At 45.6% G+C, this 24257-nt stretch overlaps 1 protein-coding gene across 4 annotated transcripts in view; it reads right to left on the bottom strand.

The window, feature by feature from the left end:
- PPP2R3A (protein phosphatase 2 regulatory subunit B''alpha) overlaps positions 1 to 24257 on the bottom strand; it is an 82124-nt gene that overhangs the window by 45259 nt on the left and 12608 nt on the right. For 2 of the 4 annotated variants that reach the window (XM_090055504.1, XM_090055503.1), the window contains exon 2: positions 14225 to 16769. The exons of 1 other annotated variant lie outside the window; for it this stretch is intronic. In XM_090055504.1, the coding sequence (XP_089911630.1) occupies positions 14225 to 16207 (1983 nt within the window). In that variant the 5' untranslated portion in view covers positions 16208 to 16769. Of the gene's footprint in view, positions 1 to 975; positions 1375 to 14224; positions 16770 to 24257 lie in introns of those variants that run through there. One more of the 4 variants, XM_090055505.1, reaches the window with a different exon arrangement.

Here is a 24257-nt window from a genome sequence, read left to right as displayed (position 1 = left end):
AAAGAGAAGCACTCAGAAGATACCAAAACTGCCTTAAAAAGTTGAGCTTCTTAAGTGGGACATCAAGACCATTAAAAATGACAGATGATCATTAACACCTGTGGAGTGATGAACAATGAGCCATGAAATCAATCACTCCCTCAGCTGCTTGAACAGGAACACAACTACTGCACTGTAGAACAGGAAACAAACCTGAGCGTTTCTATCCCAGACAGAAAATCAGCTTCCCCAATTAATACACACCCTAATATGGAGGGAATGCTTGAAGGTGGGGAGATGCATGTTATATGCGAGAAGATACAGTATCTTGTGATTTCTCCCCAAGTCTGAGGCAGTGATAGGCCAGTCTGGTGGCCTGGTACAAATGAGAGCATCCTTTTGCCAACTGCCCCAGGGAGACTATACAGCATCTGGGGCGTAGTGGGATGAAGTGAAGCCTGCACCACATTCTCATTTCCTTGGCCATGTCACCTTCAGCAGCAACCTTGGAAGGAATGCAAGTGGCACAGAGTAGCATTCTCATTGAAGCTCCTCTCCAAAAAGCAGCTCTTCTAGCTGGGGAAAATTCAAGGCTCCAAGGTAGCAGTGGCTTGGGGCTGCTCAGGAATACACACATACAACAAAATACAATCAGATGGACGCTCAACACAGTCAGATGGGAAACACCCACCTGAACGGAGCTTTTCTTAAAAAGAGTGCAGCAAAGTTTTCACAGTCTTGAGTTCTTTCTACCTACATCTGTGAAGCTGTTGTCCTTGTCAAAAAAAGTTTTCCCTTGTTTACGACAACATTTTAACTCTATGCTCTAAGCTGGGAAGGTCTATTTTTAAACCTGTTGGTATCTGGCTGCAAATAACTTTCTACAAATAGGCAAGCCCAGAGGAAAGGCAGTTCCATTTCCCGATCTGCTAGAAAAGACACAAAGCAGTTAAATAAATAAATAACTAAAGGAAAATAAAGACCACATTTTCAAACCTGGGCCTGCTGGAATGATTTCAGCCTCTTCTTGAACCTAGATGGAAGAACAAAATCACAGCCTTTCGCAAGGAAAGCTAGCTCTCCTCTTAAGTCTGGGTCCCGTCGCAGAGAGGTTTCCTTGATCATCATCTTGGTAAGCTTTTCACTTTCCAGTCAAGGTTCAGAGTTTTTGTGGGAGATCACTTCAGACCCAATAGGTTGCGTTCTTGCTTTTGAGTTTTACAGGCAAAGAGGTGCAAGTGACTTCCTGCAGAAACATACTATGTCTTCTCCTTCCTCAGGGGGAGACCATCCAAGCATCGTAGCTCACTTCTGAGGCCAGACTCCCCTTTCTGCTGACATTCACACTATCCCTCAGCACAACCAGAACCTCCTGATGCCTTCTTGCAATCCTTTATCAAGAAACATGATCTACAACAGAATCTATTTCCCTGCTAGCTAGATGACAGGCGATCTGTCCTTGGCTTGTAATAGGCCAGGGGGATTGTGGGAAAGGAAGCACCCACCACCACTACCAAGAGTGCTAAAGTTAGACGCACTGCAGAAGTGGCTAAATATATCAGCTCCCCTGATAGTTCTTATTTTATAAGCTTTAATGTTGAAGTCAGAGGTGCAAACTTGCAGCAGTCAGCCCCAACTGAAACTAAAAACATATGCTCTAAGGACACGCCACCGTGGAAATGGTATTAGTGGTTCCTGAGCCCCCTGCCTGTGCGTTGCTGAAGCAGTAGAGCAAGACTAATTCTAATTAAGACTGTGGTCTATTATTTTTAGAAAAGTGTAACTTTTACTCCTTACTTGGAAAAAGCAAATCAACTCGCCTCTTTACAACAAGAGGAAGTATGGTAGTACAAACTCAGATAATAAGCTCAGGCATTTTGGAGCAGTTGTCAGAAAAATGGTTTTATAAAGAGGCCAAAATGCGTCATCCTTTTTATTAATTTTTTCCACAGCTCTCATTTGCTGTCTCTAGGCACAGGCTGCTCCCCATGCCAGCATGAAGAGGCTCATAGCAGATGACAGCCTAATCTCTCCCTATATGCCTTCAGAGAGACAGAGCTCCAAGTCTGCCCATTCAATCTTTTATTTATTATATGAGTGCTGACTTTTCCTATGAGGGCAGGACATTGGCCCGTATGCCTAGTAGTTACAGGATTTCACGTCTGGTTCCTATTCCGTAGGATGAGCAAACACTCACCTCCATAATCTACCTTCTGGTTTCAGTGATCCCTGCTCCTTTACTAGGAGTTTACTTTCTGTGGCTAGCAACACAGAACAGGACCTGCCCCTACCTGCTCTACCTATTTGAATTAAACTACAGTATTTGAGAAATCTTTCATAAGCAAAGAGATTCCCACAAATTAAGGACATGGAAGACCATATTCACCACATCAGTCACCTGTTCTTGCCATGTCTTTTATTAAGAAATGCACAGGCAACTTCAGACAATAAATCAAAAGGCAAACCTTCCATGTGGTTTTAGGACTTCCTGGATTATAAGTAACAAATGTGAAGGGAACCTGTCCCAGCTGTAGGCTTCAGTGGTCAAAATGTAACCTTGAGTTTCCCAGTCAAGCAAAGAGAAATGAGAATTTAAAGTGACAGACTAACACTTTTCAAACTCAGAGCCAGGCCTTCAGCAGCAGAGACTGGTGCTGGCCCACTCACTGTATGGCAGTCACTAGAGCTACATGAAGCTGACGCATTGGAGCACAAAACTTGGAAGCATGAACTAACACCATTATCTGTTAACATTATCTTGGGGATCCACCCAGCAAAGCACTAACCAGCTTGTTGACACGCTACGCTGAAATGGTGCAAAGAAACGGCTCCAAGTGTCATGTAGCATACTCTACTATGTCATATATATAACTGTACTCTTTGGCAGTCAGGTTGAAGGGTCCTATCAGATCAACCTCAACATGACTGAATGGACTATCCAGTAAAGAGAGGGAGAGAGAAATTGCATTATTTTAATAGTTTTGAGGATCACCAGCAGGCATTCATAACAGGTATTACAATATTCTTTGGTTTCTTTATAAATCTGTAGCCAGAACTTCCAAACCTCTCCTGAGTTGATTCTATATTCAAGCAGCAAAACATGGGTACAGCTTGGACCATATTTCTCTGTAAGACAGTAGTGTAAATGTCCAGATCCCTTTATGCTCACTTAGGACCTGGACATACAACATGTGAATCAGGGGTGCTCAACCGCTGATCCATGGAGCTTGATCCATATCTGGTCCACGGGGCCATGTCATCCAGCCCTTGGGTCCAAAGAGTTGGCGGTAGGGGTGAAGCAGCTGTGTTAATTGCTGCTCCCCTGCTGCCAAATTTCGGAACCCTCTGAGGAGCCCTGCAGGCGGATAGCATGGCCCTGCATGCTAGATTAGGCACATGAGGCCTGGATTGGGCATGCAGGATTAGGGCGGCATAGGACCTGATCTGGGCATGCATGGCGGAGGTGGTGCAGGGCTGATTTGGCTGCGTGGGGCTGAGAGATGACAGTGAGGGTCCTGCTCTGGCAATGCAGGGCTGATCCAGCAGTGCAGGACCCAGGCAGAAGTAGTACAGGACCTGATCCACAGATTGGGCTTGCCCCAATCATCTGGCCTACGGGACCAGAAGGTTGAGCAGCACTGTTGTAATTTGTATTGGTTTTGCTATGCTGAGACCTGAAACAGACAGACAACCAGTTCTCCCCTGGGGAGAAAATTCTGTTTTTCTTACTATAATAAATTAGTACAAATACAGGGGCAGCACACAGAGGTCCAGCAGGCTGCAATTCTTTACCACTATCACACATCAGGTTGTCAGATTATTTTAAGCTAGCTGTGGTAGAAAATATTTACTCATCTGTCACTGGACTCAGGCGAGTCTATAAAGAAAGTTCAGCCTACGGTCTAAGTCCCTGTTCTCAAGCTCTGCCAGCTACATGTCAAGTCAGTCTTTGCTCAGGTCCTCATGTAAGGTTCTGGTCTTACACCTACACTGAGCTTCCAACCTCCAAGTAGCCTGTGGCCTGGTTGCATCTCCTCGCTTTGTCTCCTGCTCCCTGCCCAGGTTCCTTGGTCCCTGGCCCAGACTTCTAACAACCCTGATTTGTCTTGAAGTTTCCTGCCTCCAGTCCTTGACCTTGGCTTTCTTCCAGGTTTCCCCTGGGCTTGGCATCCTGACTACAGACCTTTTGTCACCTGACCTCAGCCCAGTATCTTGGACTTGCCTCCTGCTCTGGCTCCCTGACTTGGCTCCCTGGCTTCTGACCACCCATTAGGACCTCTTGTCCTAACAGCTCCCCAAGCTCTATAAAACAAATAATCTACACCTACATACAAAAGATACGCCCTACCTGATACCCATGGCTAGATCAGAGCTGCAGAAATCCGTCTTTCACTCAAAAGTCAACAGGCCATGGAAGAATTAAGAAGCATCTTTTTGTACTTTGACTTTCCAGAAAAGCATAACTAACTATGAAGCTACAGCTGGATAAGTGTGAACCTCATGCTTGGGGGACAGTTGATTTTAACCATACTACTTTTGACTCCCCAGTAATCATAAGGGCATGACAGAAACTACAATACAGACTGTAAAGACAATTTTGCACTGTTGGGTCTGATTCCACTGTTGGGTCTGCTGAGTTACGAGACAAAGCCCAAGAACCACAGCTCAGCAGGTCTGGGTAACCAGAGCAGCACAGCCTTTCCAGTCTTACAGGTAACTTCACTTTAAACATCCCTGCTTACTGGAAGAGGCAGAGAGAACCTAAATCTAAACAACCTCAGGCTCTCCTTTTTAATCATCAGCAGAGATCCAGGTTTTCCGTTTCCCATGGAAAAATGAAGTAAAATGTGAATTTTGCCTCCTTACTGGAATATAACAGATTTCACATTTTAACGGAGAAACCCACAGATTTTGCAGTTTTGCAAGGAGCTACCTGCAGGCTGAGAGTTCCAGCTTTCAGGGGCTGGGATGGAGCGGAAGGAGGGTGGTCAGGCAGGGGGTGCCATGTGCATGGGTGCATACATGCATGCACATGGCTGCCAGGCAGCCTGGAAAGCAACTCCTGCATGTAAGTGGGGGGGAGGAATTGAGGCCCCTGTAGGAAAGGAGTTGGGTAGGGCTGGGGCTGCTACCCAACCGGAAGGTGCATGGGGCTTGGGGTCCAGGGCCACAGTGCATGGCTGCAGGACCCCAGCAGGGCATGGGATGGGGCTGAGGGTGGCTCGTCCAATGGCCGGAGAGAGTGGGGCTAGCTCCTCACCACAGTGTGCACTCCCAGAGGGCAGGGGGAACCTGCAACCCTCAAAACTTTTGTTGTGTTGACAAAAGGGGCGGGGGTGTAGCTCTCTATGTGAAGGAAAGCTACATGTCCCTGCAAGCTGATGTTGGCGACCGGCATGGACAGCTAGAGACCCTCTGGGTAAAAAATCGTGGGGAATTCGGCACAGGGGACACAACGGTGGGAGTCTACTACAGACCTCCCACTCAAAGTCCCGAGCTTGACCAGGAGTTCGCCCGGACACTGACTGAGGCTGCTTGCTCCAGGACCTTGGTTGTCATGGGTGACTTCAATTACCCGGACATCTCGTGGGAAGATCACTCAGCTAAATCTGAGCGGGCGCAAAGCTTTCTCTCGTGCGTGGATGACCTCTACCTGACCCAAGAAGTCTATGGGCCAACGAGAGGCAAAGCGCTGCTTGACCTGGTACTGGCTACGGGGGATGACCTAATCGGCGACCTAGTGATTGATGGGAAGTTTGGTGACAGCGACCACGAGCTGATCACCTTCACCATCCGCCGTAAAGCTGGCAAGTCAGTCAGCAACACAGAAGTCCTTGACTTCAGAAAAGCCGACTTTGACAAGCTCAAGAGGCTAGTCGGTCAGGCCCTCAGGGACCATGACCCCAGGGAGATGGGAGTTCAAGAAGAGTGGTTGCTTCTCAAGGAAGCGATCCTCAGTGCACAAGCTAAATCTATTCCAACACGGAGGAAAGGCAGCAAGAAGGCACAGCAGCCCCCCTGGCTCTCCAGAGACCTAGTGGACCTACTGTGGCTAAAAAGGAAAGCCTACAAAGGATGGAGGACGGGATTCACCTCCAAGGAGGATTACTCTGCGCTGGTCCGGTCCTGCAGGGAGCAAACCAGGAAAGCCAAGGCTGCAACTGAACTCCAACTAGCTTCAGGCATCAAGGACAACAAAAAGTTCTTTTTCAGGTATGTGGGGAGCCGGAGGAAAAGCAAGGGCAATGTTGGACCCCTGCTAAACCAGATGGGGCAACTGACAACTGACGCCCAGGAAAAAGCCAACCTATTAAATAGGTACTTTGCGTCAGTCTTTCATCAGTCACACGGGATGCCCATGCCTGCTATGGGACAGGGAAATCTGGGTGAGGGGAATCCCCTACCCTCCATCAATGCTGACCTCGTGAAGGAACACCTTGAGAAGCTGGATACCTTCAAGTCAGCTGGCCCTGACAACCTGCACCCCAGGGTACTCAAGGAGCTGGCGAGTGTCATAGCCCACCCCCTGGCACAGATCTTTGAAAACTACTGGCGCTCTGGTGTAGTGCCCGAAGACTGGAAGAAGGCCAATGTGGTGCCGATCTTCAAGAAAGGGAGGAGAGTGGATCCGGCTAACTACAGGCCCATTAGCCTGACTTCTATCCCGGGGAAGATCTTAGAAAAGTTTATTAAGGAGGCCATCCTTGATGGACTGGCCCAGGCTAACATTCTAAGGGATAGCCAGCACGGGTTTGTTGCGGGTAGGTCTTGTTTGACCAATCTTATTTCCTTCTATGACCAGGTGACCTATCACCTGGATAAGGGAGAAGAGATTGATGTCATATATCTTGACTTCAAAAAAGCTTTTGATCTGGTATCCCATGATCACCTCTTGGCCAAACTGCCCAGTTGTGGCCTTGGCTCCACCACGATCTGCTGGCTGGGAAATTGGCTTCGTGGTCGGACCCAGAGTGTTGTGATTGATGGCAGTCACTCATCATGGTACCCTGTAACCAGTGGGGTCCCTCAAGGCTCTGTCCTGGGACCCATACTGTTCAACATCTTCATTAACGATGTGGACATTGTTGTCAGGAGTGGACTGGCCAAGTTCGCCGATGACACCAAACTTTGGGGCAAAGCATCCACGCCAGAAGATAGGCGGGTGATCCAGGCTGACCTGGACAAGCTCAGCAAATGGGCAGACGAGAACCTCATGGTGTTTAACACCGAAAAATGCAAGGTTCTCCACCTTGGGAGGAAAAACCTGCAGCACCCTTATAGGCTCGGCAGTGCTATGTTGGTTAGCACTACAGAAGAAAAAGACTTGGGGGTCATCATTGACCACAAGATGAACATGAGCCTGCAATGCGATGCTGCGGCTAGTAAAGCGACCAAAATGCTGGCGTGCATCCATAGATGCTTCTCGAGCAAATCCCGGGACGTCATTCTCCCCTTGTACTCAGCCTTGGTGAGGCCGCAGCTGCGTCCAGTTTTGGGCTCCACAATTCAAAAAGGCTGTGGAGAAGCTTGAGAGAGTCCAGAGGAGAGCCACGCGCATGATCAGAGGTCAGGAAAACAGATCTTACGATGACAGGCTGAGAGCCATGGGACTCTTTAGCCTGGAAAAGCGCAGGCTCAGGGGTGATCTGATGGCCACCTATAAGTTTATCAGGGGTGACCACCAGGATCTGGGGGAACGTCTGTTCACCAGAGTGCCCCAAGGGATGACGAGGTCGAACGGTCACAAACTCCTGCAAGACCGTTTCAGGCTGGACATAAGGAAGAATTTCTTTACTGTCCGAGCCCCCAAGGTCTGGAACAGTCTGCCAGCGGAGGTGGTTCAAGCACCTACATTGAACACCTTCAAGAGTAAATTGGATGCTTATCTTGCTGGGATCCTATGACCCCAGCTGACTTCCTGCCCTTTGGGCAGGGGGCTGGACTCGATGATCTCCTGAGGTCCCTTCCAGCCCTAATGTCTATGAAATCTATGAAAATCTATGAAAACTGTGTGCAGGGCAGGGGTGGGGATGGGCACAAGCTGCCCACTGCAGGCACGGGCTCCTGCCCTGCTGCCCTCCCTTGGGGCCTCTGCAGCCTGGCAGGCACAACACGGCGGGGAGCCAGGCTCTGCTCTGCTCTGCTGCTGCAGCCACCACCTCCTGCCAGGGGCAGGAGGCTGTGGATCTGGGTCCCTGGCCCTGTACCCTGGCAGCTGGGGGCCCCCTCCAGCAGGGTTGGGGGAGCAGGGGCTGTGGGTGAGGGGCACCAGCAAGGCTGTGGCAGCTACGGGTGGGGAGTGAGAGGCACAAACAGGGCCAGGGGGTTGTGGGGGGCCTTTAATTTTAATTACAGATTTGGGAGGGTTATTAGAGAATTTGTGATTTTTTTAATCAGAGAATTTGTGATTTTTTATCAGGGAAAACCAGGGTCCCTGATCATCATCAGCCAGAAGCTCACCTACACCAGAAGCTGGGGACCTAATCCTGATAAAATTTGGATGAATAAACCATTGTCACCAGACTCATCTGCAACCCAAATACTCTGCACCTGTGACTGTGTCTTATGGTGGACATTAAAATGGCCGCATCCCCAGCTGTTTCCAAACCCAAGTAGATTGCTGTAACATCTCAACAGCAATTGAATTTACAAGAGCAGTAGTAGTCAAGTTTTTGGTCTCATGGGGCACATCTACACGTGCAATTAATGCAAATTAATATACTTTGATTTGAGCTAATCCTGACATCACCATCTACATGTGCGTTTAAGTTCACTAATCTACTGTAGTGTAGGATAGTACCTGTGTCTGACAGAACTATCCTCCACTGAAGTAAATTAATCGACTGCACATTAATTGCAGTGCACGTGTAGACAGTGATGCTTTACTGAGCATTAAAATTAATCTAATGTGCAGTAAAGCACACATGTAGACACACCGATAGAGTAGGAATGCTTTGGGTTATTTCTAATTTTCCAGCACAAATCTCAACTTTTTTCTTTTCTACTATATATGGATAGTAGGGGCCTCATTATTTAGTATTTTATTTTTTATTCTTCTATCTATATTATTCATTTTCTTATGTATATGTATTATTTACTCTTATACAGAAAATAATACCAATTCATTTATGTTTCCACTAACTCGATATACATTAATACATGAATGCAAAATATCCATGCTTCAAAAGGGCTGTGTTAAAGAGACCAGTATTTACATTTTGAATGAAAGAATAAAATTATTTGGCATCAGAGTTAAACTTACTGTGATGTCAAAAAAATGCATATCATTTTTTACTGAAGTACACATATACACAAACAATGTATTAAAAGAATATCACAAGGGTTGCAAAATAAAACATTCAAGGTTAAAGAAAAGAAAGAATCCAGGTTGCCTGGGCAACTCTACTTCAGCCCCTTTGTTTTTATTCATTATGAAACATTCCGTAATGACATGATCATATGGTGTTTTTCCACAGGACCAGCAACTCAATTCAGTATGCATAGCACTTACTTAATGAGCAGTGACTATATTGCTTTTTTCTCGTTGTTCAGTGTACTTCCACACTATCCAAACTCTGCCCCTTTCCTTTCCTTTTTTGTGTCCTTGTAACAAGGTATTTAGCAGAATTCGGACTCACTGGAATCTGACAGGCCGCACTGTGAACGCTTCTGCTATGGCTTCGAACTTGCAAACTCAGGCCATTAAATGTGCATGTTAGTACTCACACCACCCCAGCCAAACTCTGCACTGAAAATACAATTATTAATTTCTTTACTGGATTTTTGATAGTCCTCATCACTGTCACCTTAACAGTGTTCTTCACACATGGATGATCTGTGTTAATTCACTTCACTTTTTTAAAAAGCAATTTAAAAAAGACATTCTATTTTGTGACATTGTAACAATACCTGCATCATTCAATGGCAGGGTTGAACTCTTCGTGTATAATGCACAGACTGCCAGTTCAGCTAACAGAGCAGCTGGTAGTGGTAGTAGGTTGTCATCCTCTGCATGAACCAACACTTCACAAGTGGATAAGTGTGATATAATGGGCACAGACACTTCTCCTCTGGCAGCGTGACACTTCCTACTTTAACTCTAACCTCTGTCCCTGTCCTAGTCTTGTTCTTCTCCATCCCAGCTTCTTGTCCTATTCTCAAACGCCCTAACCTAGCCAGTCCCAGTTGCCATTCAGTTTTCCCATTCTGATCCGTCTCCCTGTTCTCAACCACAGTATCCTTACTCAGTCATTTCCAGCTACTCCCCCTCCCCATCACTAGCCAGTCCCAGGTCCCCACCAACCTTCCATCTCAACCCACCTACAGAGGTGGTGAAATTTCCATTTTTGGAGGTTTTTAAGGCTTGGCTGGACAAAGCCCTGGCTGGGATGAACTAGTTGGGGATGGTCCTACTTTGAGCAGGGGGTTAGACTAGATGTGACCTCCTGAGGTCCCTTCCAACCCTCATTTTCTATAATTCTATGATTCTGCTTCTTTTTCTCAAGTCACCCTGTCATCCTCTGCCAACCTTCTCTGGCTCCACTTGCTCCTAGCCCTATAACCCTTCCCTGGCTTCTCATCCATTTTCAGTGCCTTTCACCCCCCAAGTCCTTATTGCAATCTCTTTGCCCAGTTAGTCCCAGTTTTATACCCTGTACTTCATCAGATTTGTCTTCCCACCCCCACCTCCTTATTCTCAGTCTAGGGGTCTTCTGTCCTAGTTGTCTTAACCAGCTAGTCACATTATCCCCCATTCCAGCTCATTTAATCTCAGTCTTCCTCAACACCCACTTGTTCCCAGTTCCTTGTATAGCATCTTGACTCAGCCTCCCCCTCCACACACCTCCCCAACTCCTAGTCCCAGATTTTCTCTCTTCCCAGCCTCTGGTCACAGTCTTGCTCATCTAACTTCCTTGTCCTTATCTTCTCCATCCAACATTTGCCCCCAGATGTCCAGGTGGAGTTCCTGTCTCTTCTTCATTTAAATTAGGTAACTTCTTCCACATCACCTGGCCACTAGTGGGGCAGTCAGTCATGGCTCCAAGCTCACCAAATAATGAAGCAAACAAGCATAGGAATAACAGGAGAAGTCCACGTTTGGCCCTACAGTCCTAGGCTGAGATGTTTGGTGAGGAATATGCATGTGGTATCTGGTCAGAACTAAGAGGTATGAGATTTTCACTGCTAACATCAAGGAAACCTCTACTGAGCACAGGTGAACGGAGATTTTATCAAAGGCTTAACATCTGATCATATTTGGAGATTAACAGGGCACTGGGATGTTGCTGCTTTAAGAGAGCAAGCAGCCTGAGAGGCTATTTGCAGGTGGCAGGGGGGAGCTAATGAAGGATTCACCTGATGAGAAGAGGGCTCAGACTTAATATAAGCCCAGAGTCTGCATTGGTCAGTCAGTCTTTCCCCAGCAACCACAAAGTGAGATGCTCCTGGCTGCAGGGCTCCTGAAGGGACCTGGGTGTTGCACACCAAATCTGAAGGCCAGGACAGAGGCAAGTTCCTTGGACTGAGAAAGACTGGGTTTACATGCAAGCGGTCTTTGTTTTATGTTAAACCCCTGGAAGGCTTGAGGTGTCTGCCAGATGGCTGAGATGGTTCTTGTTCATTTAAGTTACACTGGTAGTTTAGCTTTGAGCCTGCCTGCTGGGGCAAGCTCAAGGCCTGTTTAGAGAACCGGGAGCCCTCAGAATGAGGGTGAGGCCCAGCAAGGGATTCTGGAGCTTAGAAAAAGGCTGAGACCCAAAGCAGAAGGTCCAAGAGCCCAGGGATGGGCTGAGCTAGGCCAGAGTCCAAAAGCCCAGAGTGGGCTAAGCCAGACCAGGGAGGTCCAAGAGCCCAGAGGAGGGGTTGCTGCATGTGGGGCCGAGTGACAGCCCAAGGGGCCAAGTGTATAAATAGTTAAATCAAAAAGACAGAACATCTGTGAGACTTAGGATGTGGCATAGGGGAGGAAACAGAGCCACGCATTGAGCCCTTAAAGTTACAGGTGCCCTGGAGGGACATAGATATGCATGTAGAGCTCAAAGCTACAGGGGCCCTGCAGTGCCACAGGCTAGCTGAGAGGGTATACTGAGCTTAAGTGTTGAATCAAAGTGTTTGAGGGTCCAGGAGAGACTCAGTAGTACTGCAAGTGGACAACGGCTAACACTCAGGCCTGTGGGCAGCTTCCTTTATTCAACTTCTGGTAAAAACAAGGCATGGTGGGTGAGCAATTAAGGGAGAGCTGCAATAGAGACTGAGCTGAGCAGGAGTCACATGGCTACCAGGGGGTTTCATAGGTTCACGCCCCAGGGGCAGCTGTCACAAAGACATTTTCATAGAGACTGCGAAAGACACCTCTTTCACGGTCATATTCCTGCCAAATCTTAATTCCCTGTTCTAAGACCTGAGGGTGTTACAGCTTTTCAGACATAATTATTACCAGCACTCTTTTTTCCATTCCAAAACAACATACTATTTCCTAGCTTTATTCTCTGAAACAAATACATCATTCCAGCTCAAAATTTAAACAAAATTCAGCCTGAGGCAAAGAAGTGGTATGGAAAATTTCAGGCCATGCAGTTAATGTTTGGCAAACTTATACACAAAACGAGAGCCTACAATGGGAACGGGCAGGCAGTCTTAATATGGGGTGCTACCTGCTTTGCCTATATTGGTAGTGTGCATCTGTTCTATATGCTTGTTAAGAATTAAGAAACCTGTGTTCATTTCCTTTTTTTTTTTTTTTAAGGCTTTAGTGCTGGAAATGAGGTAATAAGTAACTGTATTTTTTATACTTGATGATTTTAATTGCTTTTTTGCAACAAAAGGCTTGTTCTTTGGCTGGTATAAGTCAACAGAGACTTTAATGTAGCTATAGCAATTAATGCCTGCTAAGGATCTGAACTAAATTGTTTTTTCTTCTCAGGTTTTGAGAGGGTTGTAATAAAATATGTTTATTTCCCTAAAGAAAAAGAAAAAAAAACTATAATGGATGTCCTGAGTTTCTATTTGACTTATCTTCATTTTTTTCCTCTTATGTAGCTAAATAAGGACAATTTTGAAGCTTTTAGCATAGGGGATGGGTAGGTTACCAGATTCTTCAGTTAAAAGGAGTGAGTAGTGCTGCACAAATGAATGAGGACTTGCATGGAATCCTGGCTTCATATAATGACACCTGTAAAGTCTTTTATATTTCCCAAGAAGTGTTGCTAGCTGCATCCATATAATGCCATAGAAACACGGCACATAATGTTGGTAACAGCACTACAGCATCATAGGAAACTCACTGTCATGCTAAATCAAGCACGCTTTTGCTTCAGGTTCACAGTCTAGAAGAAGCTAGGATTTTCTCCATTGCTCTTGCTTTGTAAATAAATAAAGATGCAAAAGGAAAGGAAGAAATATTTGGAGCATAATTCTTTTCTCTTGCAGGGAAGAGCCCACCTTCTTCCTTGAGTGGTAGCAGCCAGGTTTCCTATGTGCAGAGCTCCCCAAAGAAATACAGAAAGGGCCTTGTGCCAAAAGATGTCACCCCTTGCAGTGTTTTCACCACAACAGTTAATGGCTGTGTTTTCAGGAGAGCACAGAAATTTAGAAGCACCCTGCAGTCAGAGCTCTTTTGATCATCTGCAATTGCAGCACTGGGAGGGGGCCACTGGCTGAGTAGTTGGGGAAATCTGGGCCTGACTGGGGGACTTAACCAGATGATGTGCTTTGGAAAGCCAGGCCATGACCACATGCTGAGTGCTGGGAAATCTGGCTCTGAGTTCTTTTGAAAATTTGGTCTTTTAATATTAAATGCAAAGCTATGAGGCTGGTTCATGCAACAGGTTTCCAGGTGTTGGGCAGACTCATTCTTGGTTCCATGGCTAACATGCAGGGAAACTGGCTGCCTGAGTGCTGGGCTCCTTGCTCCCAAATCTCCACTGTAGGAATACCAGACTCCATGCTGGCTCTGTGCTGAGAGGAGGAGAGAACATTACACCTTGCCATCTTTTGTCCCATTCCTAAGGAATAAACCTACTCTGGGAGCTGCAGAAAGCATGGCAATGAAGACCTGCTGACTCTGCTCAGAGGCAGAAGGAATTATGTTAAATCTATTTTCTTAAGACATGCAAGTCTGGCATATACTTTCACACTGGAGCAAACTTCAGCATATTCATTCATCCCAAATATAATATTTCTGAGTTTTCAGTGCCTCTCTCTCTCTCCCTCTCTAAATATTTGGTCAAGGGCCTAAATGTCTTACCTTGATCACCTCTGGGGCCTGCTGAATCAAGGCTGGGACAGTATCTTTGGGTGCAGCTTCAGTGTAGCTTCTCTGCACAGCTGGGAAGGACTGTGAGGGGGGTGTCAGAGTTTCCTGAAGAATCTGCATCACTTCCTTCTCTTTGGATAAACTGCCTTTGCCCATTTGAAATTCGACCAGTTCCTGGGCAAAGTCCTCAATACTTTCCAGAATACGCAGTAAAAGAACTTTGTCATCTTCCTCCATTTTATGGCCGTTGGTTTCCATGATCTTTGACAAAGGGGAAGTAGGGCTTTTGTCTGCAAGTTTTCCTTTGGTTTCAAGAGCGAGGGGTATTGCCTGCCCACCCTGGTGGCTGAACTCCTTAATACATGCAGGATCATTCTCCTTAGTGATGGGCTCCCTCAGGGTGTTCTCCATCTTTTGTGAGAAATGTTCCAGGTCCAAGAGCAGCTTATCTATCTCATCCTGGTTCGTTGCCTTAGATTCTGCTTGCTCCCTCTTAGAGGTATCATCCAGAAGAGAATCTGAGGCTGGTTTTATCAAGACTGTTTTCTCAGAGGTATGGGCAAGATCTTCATCTTGCACTCCAGCAGGTGCTGCTTTAAGGTCTCCAGCAGGATCTGAACTTCCAGTTTTCTGTTGCCTGCTCCCTAAACTCTCCCAGTTCCCTTTATTCTCTGCCTTCTTTACCTTGCCTGGTGTTATTTCCCCATCTGACTCTTCCACAATGTACAGAGGTTCTGTGGAAGACATGCAGTCAGAGGGGCTTGCAGTTGACAACTGAGGTAGAGCACAAACATTTTTCACAGCTCTTCGGGTGTGCTCCTGGGGGGTGCTGTGTAGGGAGTTTGAGGTAAAGCTTACCGTGTTAGTTTGGATGGATTTGGCAATGCAACTTGTACTGATCTCATGAGGATCATCTTGCCGTTCTACACTAAAGGAGTGGTCGGTCCTGGAGGATGACGATTGTACAATATCCTCATAACGAGGTGGCTGCTCATCACCAAATACTGGGGAAAAGGGTGTCTGTTGCAAACTGTGCAGGTTATTCAGCAATTCGGCCAGGTCACTGGGTTCTGCATGTCCAGACTGCCTGAATTCAAAGGGCAGCTTTTTCAGGTAGGAAGAAAACCTTGACATCAAATTCATATAGATCATTTCAGAGTTGGCCAGGGGGTCATTACTGTTTCCCCCACCAAGACCATCTGAAGATTTTTTTTTGATGCAGTGCTTTATTATATCTGTACATTTTTTCAAGTCTGCTGAGCATTTCAGCAGAATGTCCAAACACACTTTAATGTCCCCACCAGAAGAGGTGTCCAGCTTGTGCTTTTCTAAAATCTGAGTAATAAAGCTCTCTTCAGAAAAGGTCTGGGAAGAAAAAGGGCCTATGTGTCCCTCTGGAGAATTACTTGTCTCCTGCCATTTCTCCCCAGGCAAGGGATTCTGCAGCAAGCCAAAAGGAGGACAGTTCTCATCATTGCTTAAGTGCCCGTAAATCAAATCAAAATCAAATGAGCGCCTGCTGAACGTTTCGGACCTAACCTTCCTTCCCTTTCGATGGGTTACATGGCTGGAGTTTCTCAGCTTGTCAAATGAGAATTCTTTTGTTTTGCCACTGGCAAGATTGATTGCTTCCCCAGTGATATCTTTGAGACTGCAGGAGGTTTGTTGTGAAGAACCCTTTTTGAGCCGTGGGTTACTTGAGAGGATTTGGTGGTAGTCCTCATTTCCAGGCAAAGCTGGCCCATTCTCAGGAGCAGGAAGTTTAGTGCCTAGATCTGTACCTTTGCTGTGGGATGCTGGGACTCGAAGCAGCTCTGCACAAATGCTGCGGTGGGCCACGATGCATGCCAGGCCCTGCTTGACTGCGTGGCAGGCCCCAGGGCAGTAATGCACTGTGTGCTGAAAGTGGCACTCTACCACAACGCTGCTGTAGCAGTTCACTGTCGTGACCACAAGTTTGTAGCCTGCTGCCATAGCATGGATCCCGTGTAGTTGCAAGGGCTGGGAAATTCACCAGGAATTCAACTAAAATCGGTCCCCCACACTGCCTCAAGCCCAAGCCATGCTGAATAAAATCATTAAAATGAGAGTATCCTCTCTTCAGTTCAGAAAATAACTGCAAACTACAGTGGAAACTATTGACTGAGATACCTAAAGTTTTACAGTAGCTGCAGTAGAATTAGTGGCCAGTGCAACACACACAAGGTTTGATCTAAGGCAACTTGACTACATAGTATTCCTTAAGGTTGTACCCCCAAAAAGACATGACCTTGCTGACCATAGATACAACATCCAGTGCTTCTCTTCTCACAATGCAGGCAGTTGCACTAAGAGGCACTAAAGAACTTAAAGCAGCTCTCAAACAAAAATGTGACAAAACAATTATTTCTTTTCCCCTTATTTTTTGTCTTTGTCCTGGTTTGGGGCAATAGAGAGAGATGTTCTATGCAGAAAGACACGGGTAGTAATCTGATGCTACGTGAGAATGAAGAGTCCACAAGATGCCTGAATGATCCAGCTCCAGCAAGGGAGGTACCTACAATAAGGGGGGGAAAAAAAGAGTCAGTACAATTACTAGAGAAAGTACATACATTAGTTAATACTGACATAGGACAGCTTATTTAACCCCTGGTGCATGGCCTTGTATCAACTACAGTTTAAGCTACAGATGACAGATTCAGCTGGCAACCACAACTTAGCTGGCCAGCATGTCCTGCAGTTGGCTGCTGGTTGGCAGCAGAATTCTTATCCTCCTCTGCATAAGTGAAGTAATTCTGGTTGCAGACCAGAGCTGTGCAGCCACAGGGCAGCTTTCAATGCAGAGGCCAAGCTTTGAGTGTGCAGCTGAGTATGTACTCTTGGTCTTTAGAGGTGTGTGGGTCTATCCATCAAGTGGCTTAGCTGCCAAACAACATGGTAGCAACCAGTTGATAGATGAATTGCATCTGCCAGGACCCGGAATACCAACAGGACCTTTCTTAATTAGGAGCTAACAAGGAAGTACCTGCTGAATTCCTAAATGAACTAGCAGGCATGCTTAATTTGTAAGTAGTGCTTTTGAGGTCAACAAGAATTGGTTTGTGGCATTTGCACTGTAAGCACATATGAGCTATCTTGCTCTTTTTAAAAACAGTTAGCTGAACACATGATGAAAAAGCTGAAGAGCTAGCCTAAAGTTTACCTTACATCTGTAATACCTGTACATTTCTATTCCACAGGCTCTTTTCAGTTGCTTGTCACACTCCACAGCTTTTTTGAGCACCCCCATCTCTTTAACTGAGCAAAAATAACATTGACTATTTCAGGGAGCTGCCCACCCTGCACATGGAAAAAGGCTGAAAGTCTGATGAACTACCATATTTTCTGGTGCTTAAGGTACTTTTTCTTCCTGAAAAAGGAGCTGTAAAATTATGGTGCATCTCATGTACTAAAGCTACATAATGCTAAATAACTGGAATGATTGTAGTAAAGGTTCACCAGCTTTCAATTACAATTTCATTCCTTTTATGGGAGAGGTGCATTTTACACATAGGTACATCTCAAGCAAAGAAAAACTACTGGAAATGCAATGTGGCCAATGCCATTCAAGAGAAGCAAAAGAGGTAACCTCTTCAGTTAAGCTTAACAAACAGTCTTCATTTTTTCCATTTGTTCATTTTAAGATTGTTAAATGCAGGACTCTAATGTTTTTATTCGGCACTAGCCAACTGCCTGTCAAGAATGACGAGGGGGCCTAGGATGGAGTGCTGCCACCTAATGCCCTATGCTGCTGCTGTCCTGCCTCCCCTACCCTCTGTCCGGTCCTCAGCGTGGCTTCAGAGTCAAGGCAGTGCTCCTCCACACTTGGAGCACTCTAGCTGTTTGTCACCCAATCACAGGGTGAATAAAGTGTTATGGACAGACAGACAGACTTGGGCTCTTATAATATTAGAATAATTGTATATCGTATCATCAAGCAGTTGTTCCCGAGCTAAGCTGCAGAACACAGGTAGTCCATGACGCTATGGTAACTGATCTACAGCTGATCCACAGAATTACACCAAATCCCATGCCCCAGAGGATCCCACAATGTGGCACTCTCCCTTCCTTCCCCCCTCCTCTTTCCCATGCCCCCACCCCCACTCCTCCTTCTGCACAAGGAGGGAGGAATATTTGGGAGGGGTGAAACCAGCTGTTCCAGATGGAGTGTTTGAGGGGGATGTTTTGAGAGATGCCCCTGTGACTTTCTGATGGGGGGAGGGGGGTGTTTGGGAGGGATGACAGCACAGTTTCGCAGCTGTGTACTTTATTTTCACTTACAGACTCTGTACAGTGTTTTCAATTAAATCTGATGATAACAGAGCATAGTGGCTCCATAAGATATTGTGTGGGTTGACAGAGTCCTGTTGATCCAAAAAGTGTGGGAACCCTTGATTTCAATAACTGACAAACATATCAAGATGTATACAAGCAAAATAAGGGGGCATGATCAGCCTTAACCAAACCATGCCTTGATTCACATGCTTCATCCTAAAGTCTTAATATTCTATTAATGCTCGGTTTTTCCCCCATTAGTTTGATACATTTACAAAAAAGACAAGGAAAAGAACAGTAAGGAAGTGGGCTTTAGTCTGCAGGATTGTCAGTCTCTGACTTGTAAAGTACTGTGCACTGAAACTGTAGTTCTACAGTCTGAAACCATGTGGTAGATATCTCCTGAATGTCCTCAGTTCCCACTGGCCTGTGACTGGTTACAGGAGCATTGCAACATCTTCATGAAAAAATAATTGGTTGTCACTTTCTTACAATTCACAAACAACAGAAAAGAATTAACAATTCATCTTGGTAGGCACCAACACTAGAATGTGAACCTTTCACTGTCATTAGCCTGTGAAATCTAGGAGTGGAAACTGGTTTTCATCCTCAATTAATGCAGCAGCCTCCCCCTGCAGCCTCAGCATAACATTCAAACAAAGTTTGTTACCAGCAAGCTCAGTTTAACTCCATTAATAAAAACAGGAAATCTTGAATGCAAGGTCCGCAGATATCGTTCATCTTTCATGACTATCTGAATAACCAAGACAAACCACAACTTAAATTCTGACCACATTGTATCTATCTACAGACATATTTCATTACATATCATCAAATTGCAATTAAGTCACATTGAACTGTATTTTGTAAACGATACTAGATAAAGTTTCATCCCACCACTAAATATTTAAGTAACCATTCCAGTTAATGTTGCTGCTGGCCAGCTTCTTGTTCTGAAGCTATAGCTTGGGGATCACTACATGTCATTACCAGATGCCACACTGACATCTCCTCAGCGTGACTGGGCAAAATAATGGTTGGTGGAGTTAGTCTTCTTATTGTCTTTCAATTATATAAACCATCCCAATGGTTATGCATTCAAAAAGAAGAGCTAGGAAGCACCCGCACTTGGATGTTAGTGTCTAGCAGGCAGCCACCTGCCTGCTGAACGTTCTGGGCAAAATCCCATGCTGGACCTCCCCTTGTTGTCAATCCTCTGCCTGCTCTGATCTATGCCAGCTGGCCTTGGCCCCAAAGTGCCCCAGGGAGAGGAGGGACATACAGAAGTATGATCCCAGGCATGGGGTGTGTTGCAGCCAAAGCAGTGAGTCAGGATGCCCTGGGATAAAAAAAGGAATAGTAGATTTCAAACCTTGGGGTGCTAACTATGCCAAGAGAGGCATGCTTCAGTCTCCCACAGCAAAGTCACAAATGTCATGTATGTGAAAGTCCCATCAGCTCACATTCATACATGCTTTGCTGATTCAGCACACTGGCAGCACATTATTGGTGTCCCCCCCCAAAAAAAATTACCCTTTTTCTCTTGAAAAGCTACTAGATGTTTTGAAACAAGAAAGCTTGTCCTTGTTGATCTCCAACAGGTCTAAGCATCCCTGGTCCTTGGGGCAGTCCCTCCCATCCGACACTGATACAGGTGGAATAAGACCAAAATCCCTCCCAGCGGGCTCAGCCAAATCAGTAGCCAGTTTTTCTCTCCTGCTGTCTTGCAGTAAGACATGCCTGTTCCACATCACATCCTAAGTTTCCCTCAAGTACAGATAAACTTTCTGGTCTTCCTGAAAAGAGGCAAAACAGAGAGGAAAAATAGGAGCTGACACATACACATACATGTGCGTGCACCCACCTTCCCCTGCACTCCTGCACACCCTTTAATCAGGGATCCTAAACCAGAAGCAGTGTGGCCACATCCAGAGCACTCTAGGCAGGCTAATTAGTGCTGCTAGGTGCCAGCATCAGTCAGCCTGCTCCAAACTACTGAGACTGGATCTGCATAGATATGGCTATGCTGCTTCCAGTTTCAAAGGCAGCCTGTGCAGATCAGCCCCTCATATTTGGGGACACAGCTTCTTAAGCCAGCAGGGAGAGACTGCAGCTGGGGGAAGACTTGGAAGATTGCTCATGTCCTCTTTTCCAGTGACCCCAAACAACAGCAAAATGCTCATAAGTTTCTGTCTGCAAACCCATGGCTCTGCTCTGGTCTCCTGTCAAAATACAGGACTCCAGAAGCCTGAAAATGTAAATATTGAAAAAAAAAATCAGGAAAGGCTCACTTAAATCCCCTTCCTGTGTCCTCTCCAGGACCTCTGTGTCACAAGAAACAACAAGTTACTGTCTGCTATTTCAAGAGTCCTCTCCAGTGTCATGGGTTTCTGGGTCACCCAGACAGCAAAGCCCAGGTTTTCATTTCAAATCTGCTGAGTTGTAGTTTTGAGTTCTCCGCCTGGCCTTCTAATTCCATTCACTAGCTGTCTTATCCCTTAGTTTCCAGATCCCCTTTATGATGGGGAATGAACTGTGGAAGCTCTTATGTCCTTTCTGTGTTTGTGTTGGGTCACCTCTGTTGGCACTGCAAGGCCTGAGCCCTAACAGCTGGCACCTGTGACTTTAAAGACATCTGTAAATTTCTTCTGAGATATCCTCAACCTTCCTAGGCTCTTGGAGAAGAGATGTCCTATATTAGCATTATTTATGTACTAGTGATACTACATGTCCCTCTGATCGGATTTCTGAAAGTAAATTCTCCCAAAGTATGTCCCTTCACTATCATCAGGCTCTCTTCCACACCCATTCCAGTCTAGTTTAAAATATTATTCCACAGTCTGAAAGATGCTGGTGTTAAGGAATTTTTCCTGACATCCAGCCAATATTTTATCTTTCCATTGTCATCCTCATCTTCCCAGTTAAGCTCCTTGTGCCAAACTACATAGTTCTTCTCCATCCTTGCAGTTTATGCCATCAAATACTTCTGGATAATTGTCCTTCTTCAGTCATCATCACTCAGCCAATTACACATATTCAGCTCTTATAGTTTCTACATATGCCAGTCCCTCTAGCCATGTTTATTGCTTTTCTCTAAACGCTTTCCAATATTTCAGTATCTATTTGGTACTAACATGTCTAAGAATCAGCATAATCTGCATACAGGCTCATCACTGAAAAAGGACTGATGCCTGCCTCCATGCTAATACGTTCCTGTTCAGACAGCCCAAAACTGCTTTTGCTCTTGTTCCCATATCACAAAGGAGATAATCAAATAATTCATTCTAAAAACTTAAAGTCCACTTTTGAACTGGACAACAGTCCAAGTCCTTCTATTTAACAATTCTAACTATTTATTTATTTTGAAAACCAAAAATATGCTAGGAAACTTTGAATGTTGTTTCTTTGCTGGAAGCTCTTGACTAAGAAGTCAAGGGAAGTAGTAGTTGGGGCTAATCATCCATAAAGAATTTTTTTTTTAATTAAACCTGTTATAATATATACACACACTGAGGAAAAAGCATTTTTCTAACTCCCCCGTGGCTTATCAACTATGTATATGCTACATTACAGCTTGCTATGACTTGCCTCTGGGTGGAGAACATATTAGTTAAAGCTAGCAAACATGATTTAACTTCACAGTTTTAAAACCTAATCAAGACAGGACCTAAGATGAGAGTCCTTCTGTTATAAGATCTGGGACTCTGGTCTCAAACTCAATGTGAGTAGTCTTTTCTTTTGATTTGATGTTGGTGACTAAACCCACTATTTATGAATAGTAACAATGGAAAGATTGAGCACTCCAAGAGGAAACATGCTGCTTTCACTCTTTTTTAGCTTGTGGTTTAGTTCCATTTGTGTCACTGGAACAACCCACAGTTCAGATAAGCTATAGACAGACTTTGTATAGCTGCTGCCATGAAACCATCTCCGATCTTGATGATACGGAATTGGTTTCGCAGGATAAACTGTGAATGAATAGGGCTTCTTGTGTGACTGCAGAATAATGCTTTATATCTTTCCTATCTTCAACAAGGCATGAATCACTTTGGAAAGGGAAAAAATTGTTGCAGATAAATTATATAAAAGGTTATTCTATAAAAAACACAAGCAGCTTTATTCACATAAAGATTATGCTGTAGTTAAGTAACTGAATAATAACAATTTGTTGGCAAAGAAGACGGTCAGCCAGCACTCAATTTACTTGCAAGCCCATGCTCCAGAGAATCGCTGAACAAGTCTCTACAGCAAGTCTCTGACAAAATTTTCTGCACTAGAGAAACTTCCCTTTCCAGCACTGGGACAACTGCAACAGTGCTGGCAACACTGAAAATTCTGGTTATATCTGGCAATGGGAACTGCAAAGCACTGTGTCAAAAAGTGAAAAAAGCACCCACACCCCTTCCACACTAATGCACAGCGCTGGGGCACAACTCTACAAGCTACATTTCTCGCACAGATGCACCTCATAAACAGCACTTAGTGCTAGAGGGGCACAGCTTGTGATTCATTTCAGGATGCACAAGAATCCACAAGCCCACAGGAGGGCTGTGCTCTGACCAGGCAGCTACGTGGCAACATACACTCACCCAGATATGCACATAAGACCCAAATTGTAGACAGGCAAAACCCAGCAGACACGGAGATAAGTTATGTGTTTTGCTGCTGTTTGTAGTTTGTGTTAAGCTGCAAGGTTTGGCATGGCTTAAAGGGGAGGAGGCCATTATAGAGGATGCTAGGGAAGCACCCCACAATTTGGGGGTGCATTCCAAGGGTTCTGTGCAGTGAGATGGGGCTGGGGATCCAGCATAGAGAGAGTAGCGGAGGCCAGAGGTGCATGCCAGCATCTTGGGCTGTGGACTTGTGGGCCTGACATAATCAACCTGGGCTGCTGTCTAGAGCATTAAGCCACGGTAGGTACCCCAAAAGGCGGCCTGTCTGGGACAGGCAAAAGGAGAAGGCCTAGATGGACAGCTGCTTTAAATGGCTGACGCCTGAGCCCAAGTGGGGTGGAAGTTGAGGGGTTTGCAGGTGGAGCGCCTTGGAGAGGCTCCATACTGCAAGGGAGTCAGCGAATCAGAGTGCTCCAAGTGTGGGGGAGCACCGCCATGATTTCAAAACCCCTCCAAGAACCAGACAGAGGGTGGGGGACCCCAGGCCAGCAGTGCCGGCCTCGGCTCCCCCACCCTGCTCCCTGCAAGAGGCAGAACAGCAGCAGCATGGGGTGTTAGGTGGCGGCACTCCATCCCAGGCCCTTCCCCCTCCCCGTTGTTCTTGATGGGCAATTGGCTAGTGTAATAATACTGATCCAGCTGAGCAGGCTGGTAGGAGACTGTACGTTTATCAGGGGCCGAAGCTACATGCCCTGGAGGAAGGATTACCAGTCACCATCACATTACAGGGATCAGTTTCCATTAATTCCAGTAGCTACAGTTACATCATCTGGAAAATTAATTGGGGACAGTGAGTACTTATGGCACTAGAGAGGAATGGAAGAGGTTTGAGCCTGTAGGATAAGCACTTTGGTTTGGAATTTTTGCTAAAGTAAATCAGCAGTGAGATAATTAACAAAGCCAACATTTGGACTGTCATCATAGCGTTACAAAGTTTACATCCCATCTGCATGAAATGCGAAACAGATCATACCTCTCAGAATTATTGCTTAAGGTTGACTGCAAACCTAGAAAAATAAGCAAGCATCTTTGTACAACTTCCTCCTCTTTGGAAATGC

This window comes from Crocodylus siamensis, chromosome 6, assembly GCF_052110815.1.
Source record: "Crocodylus siamensis isolate JL-2025a chromosome 6, ASM5211081v1, whole genome shotgun sequence".
In the NCBI taxonomy this organism is placed as follows: Eukaryota; Metazoa; Chordata; order Crocodylia; family Crocodylidae; genus Crocodylus; species Crocodylus siamensis.
This window is presented reverse-complemented; position numbering and strand designations above follow the sequence as displayed.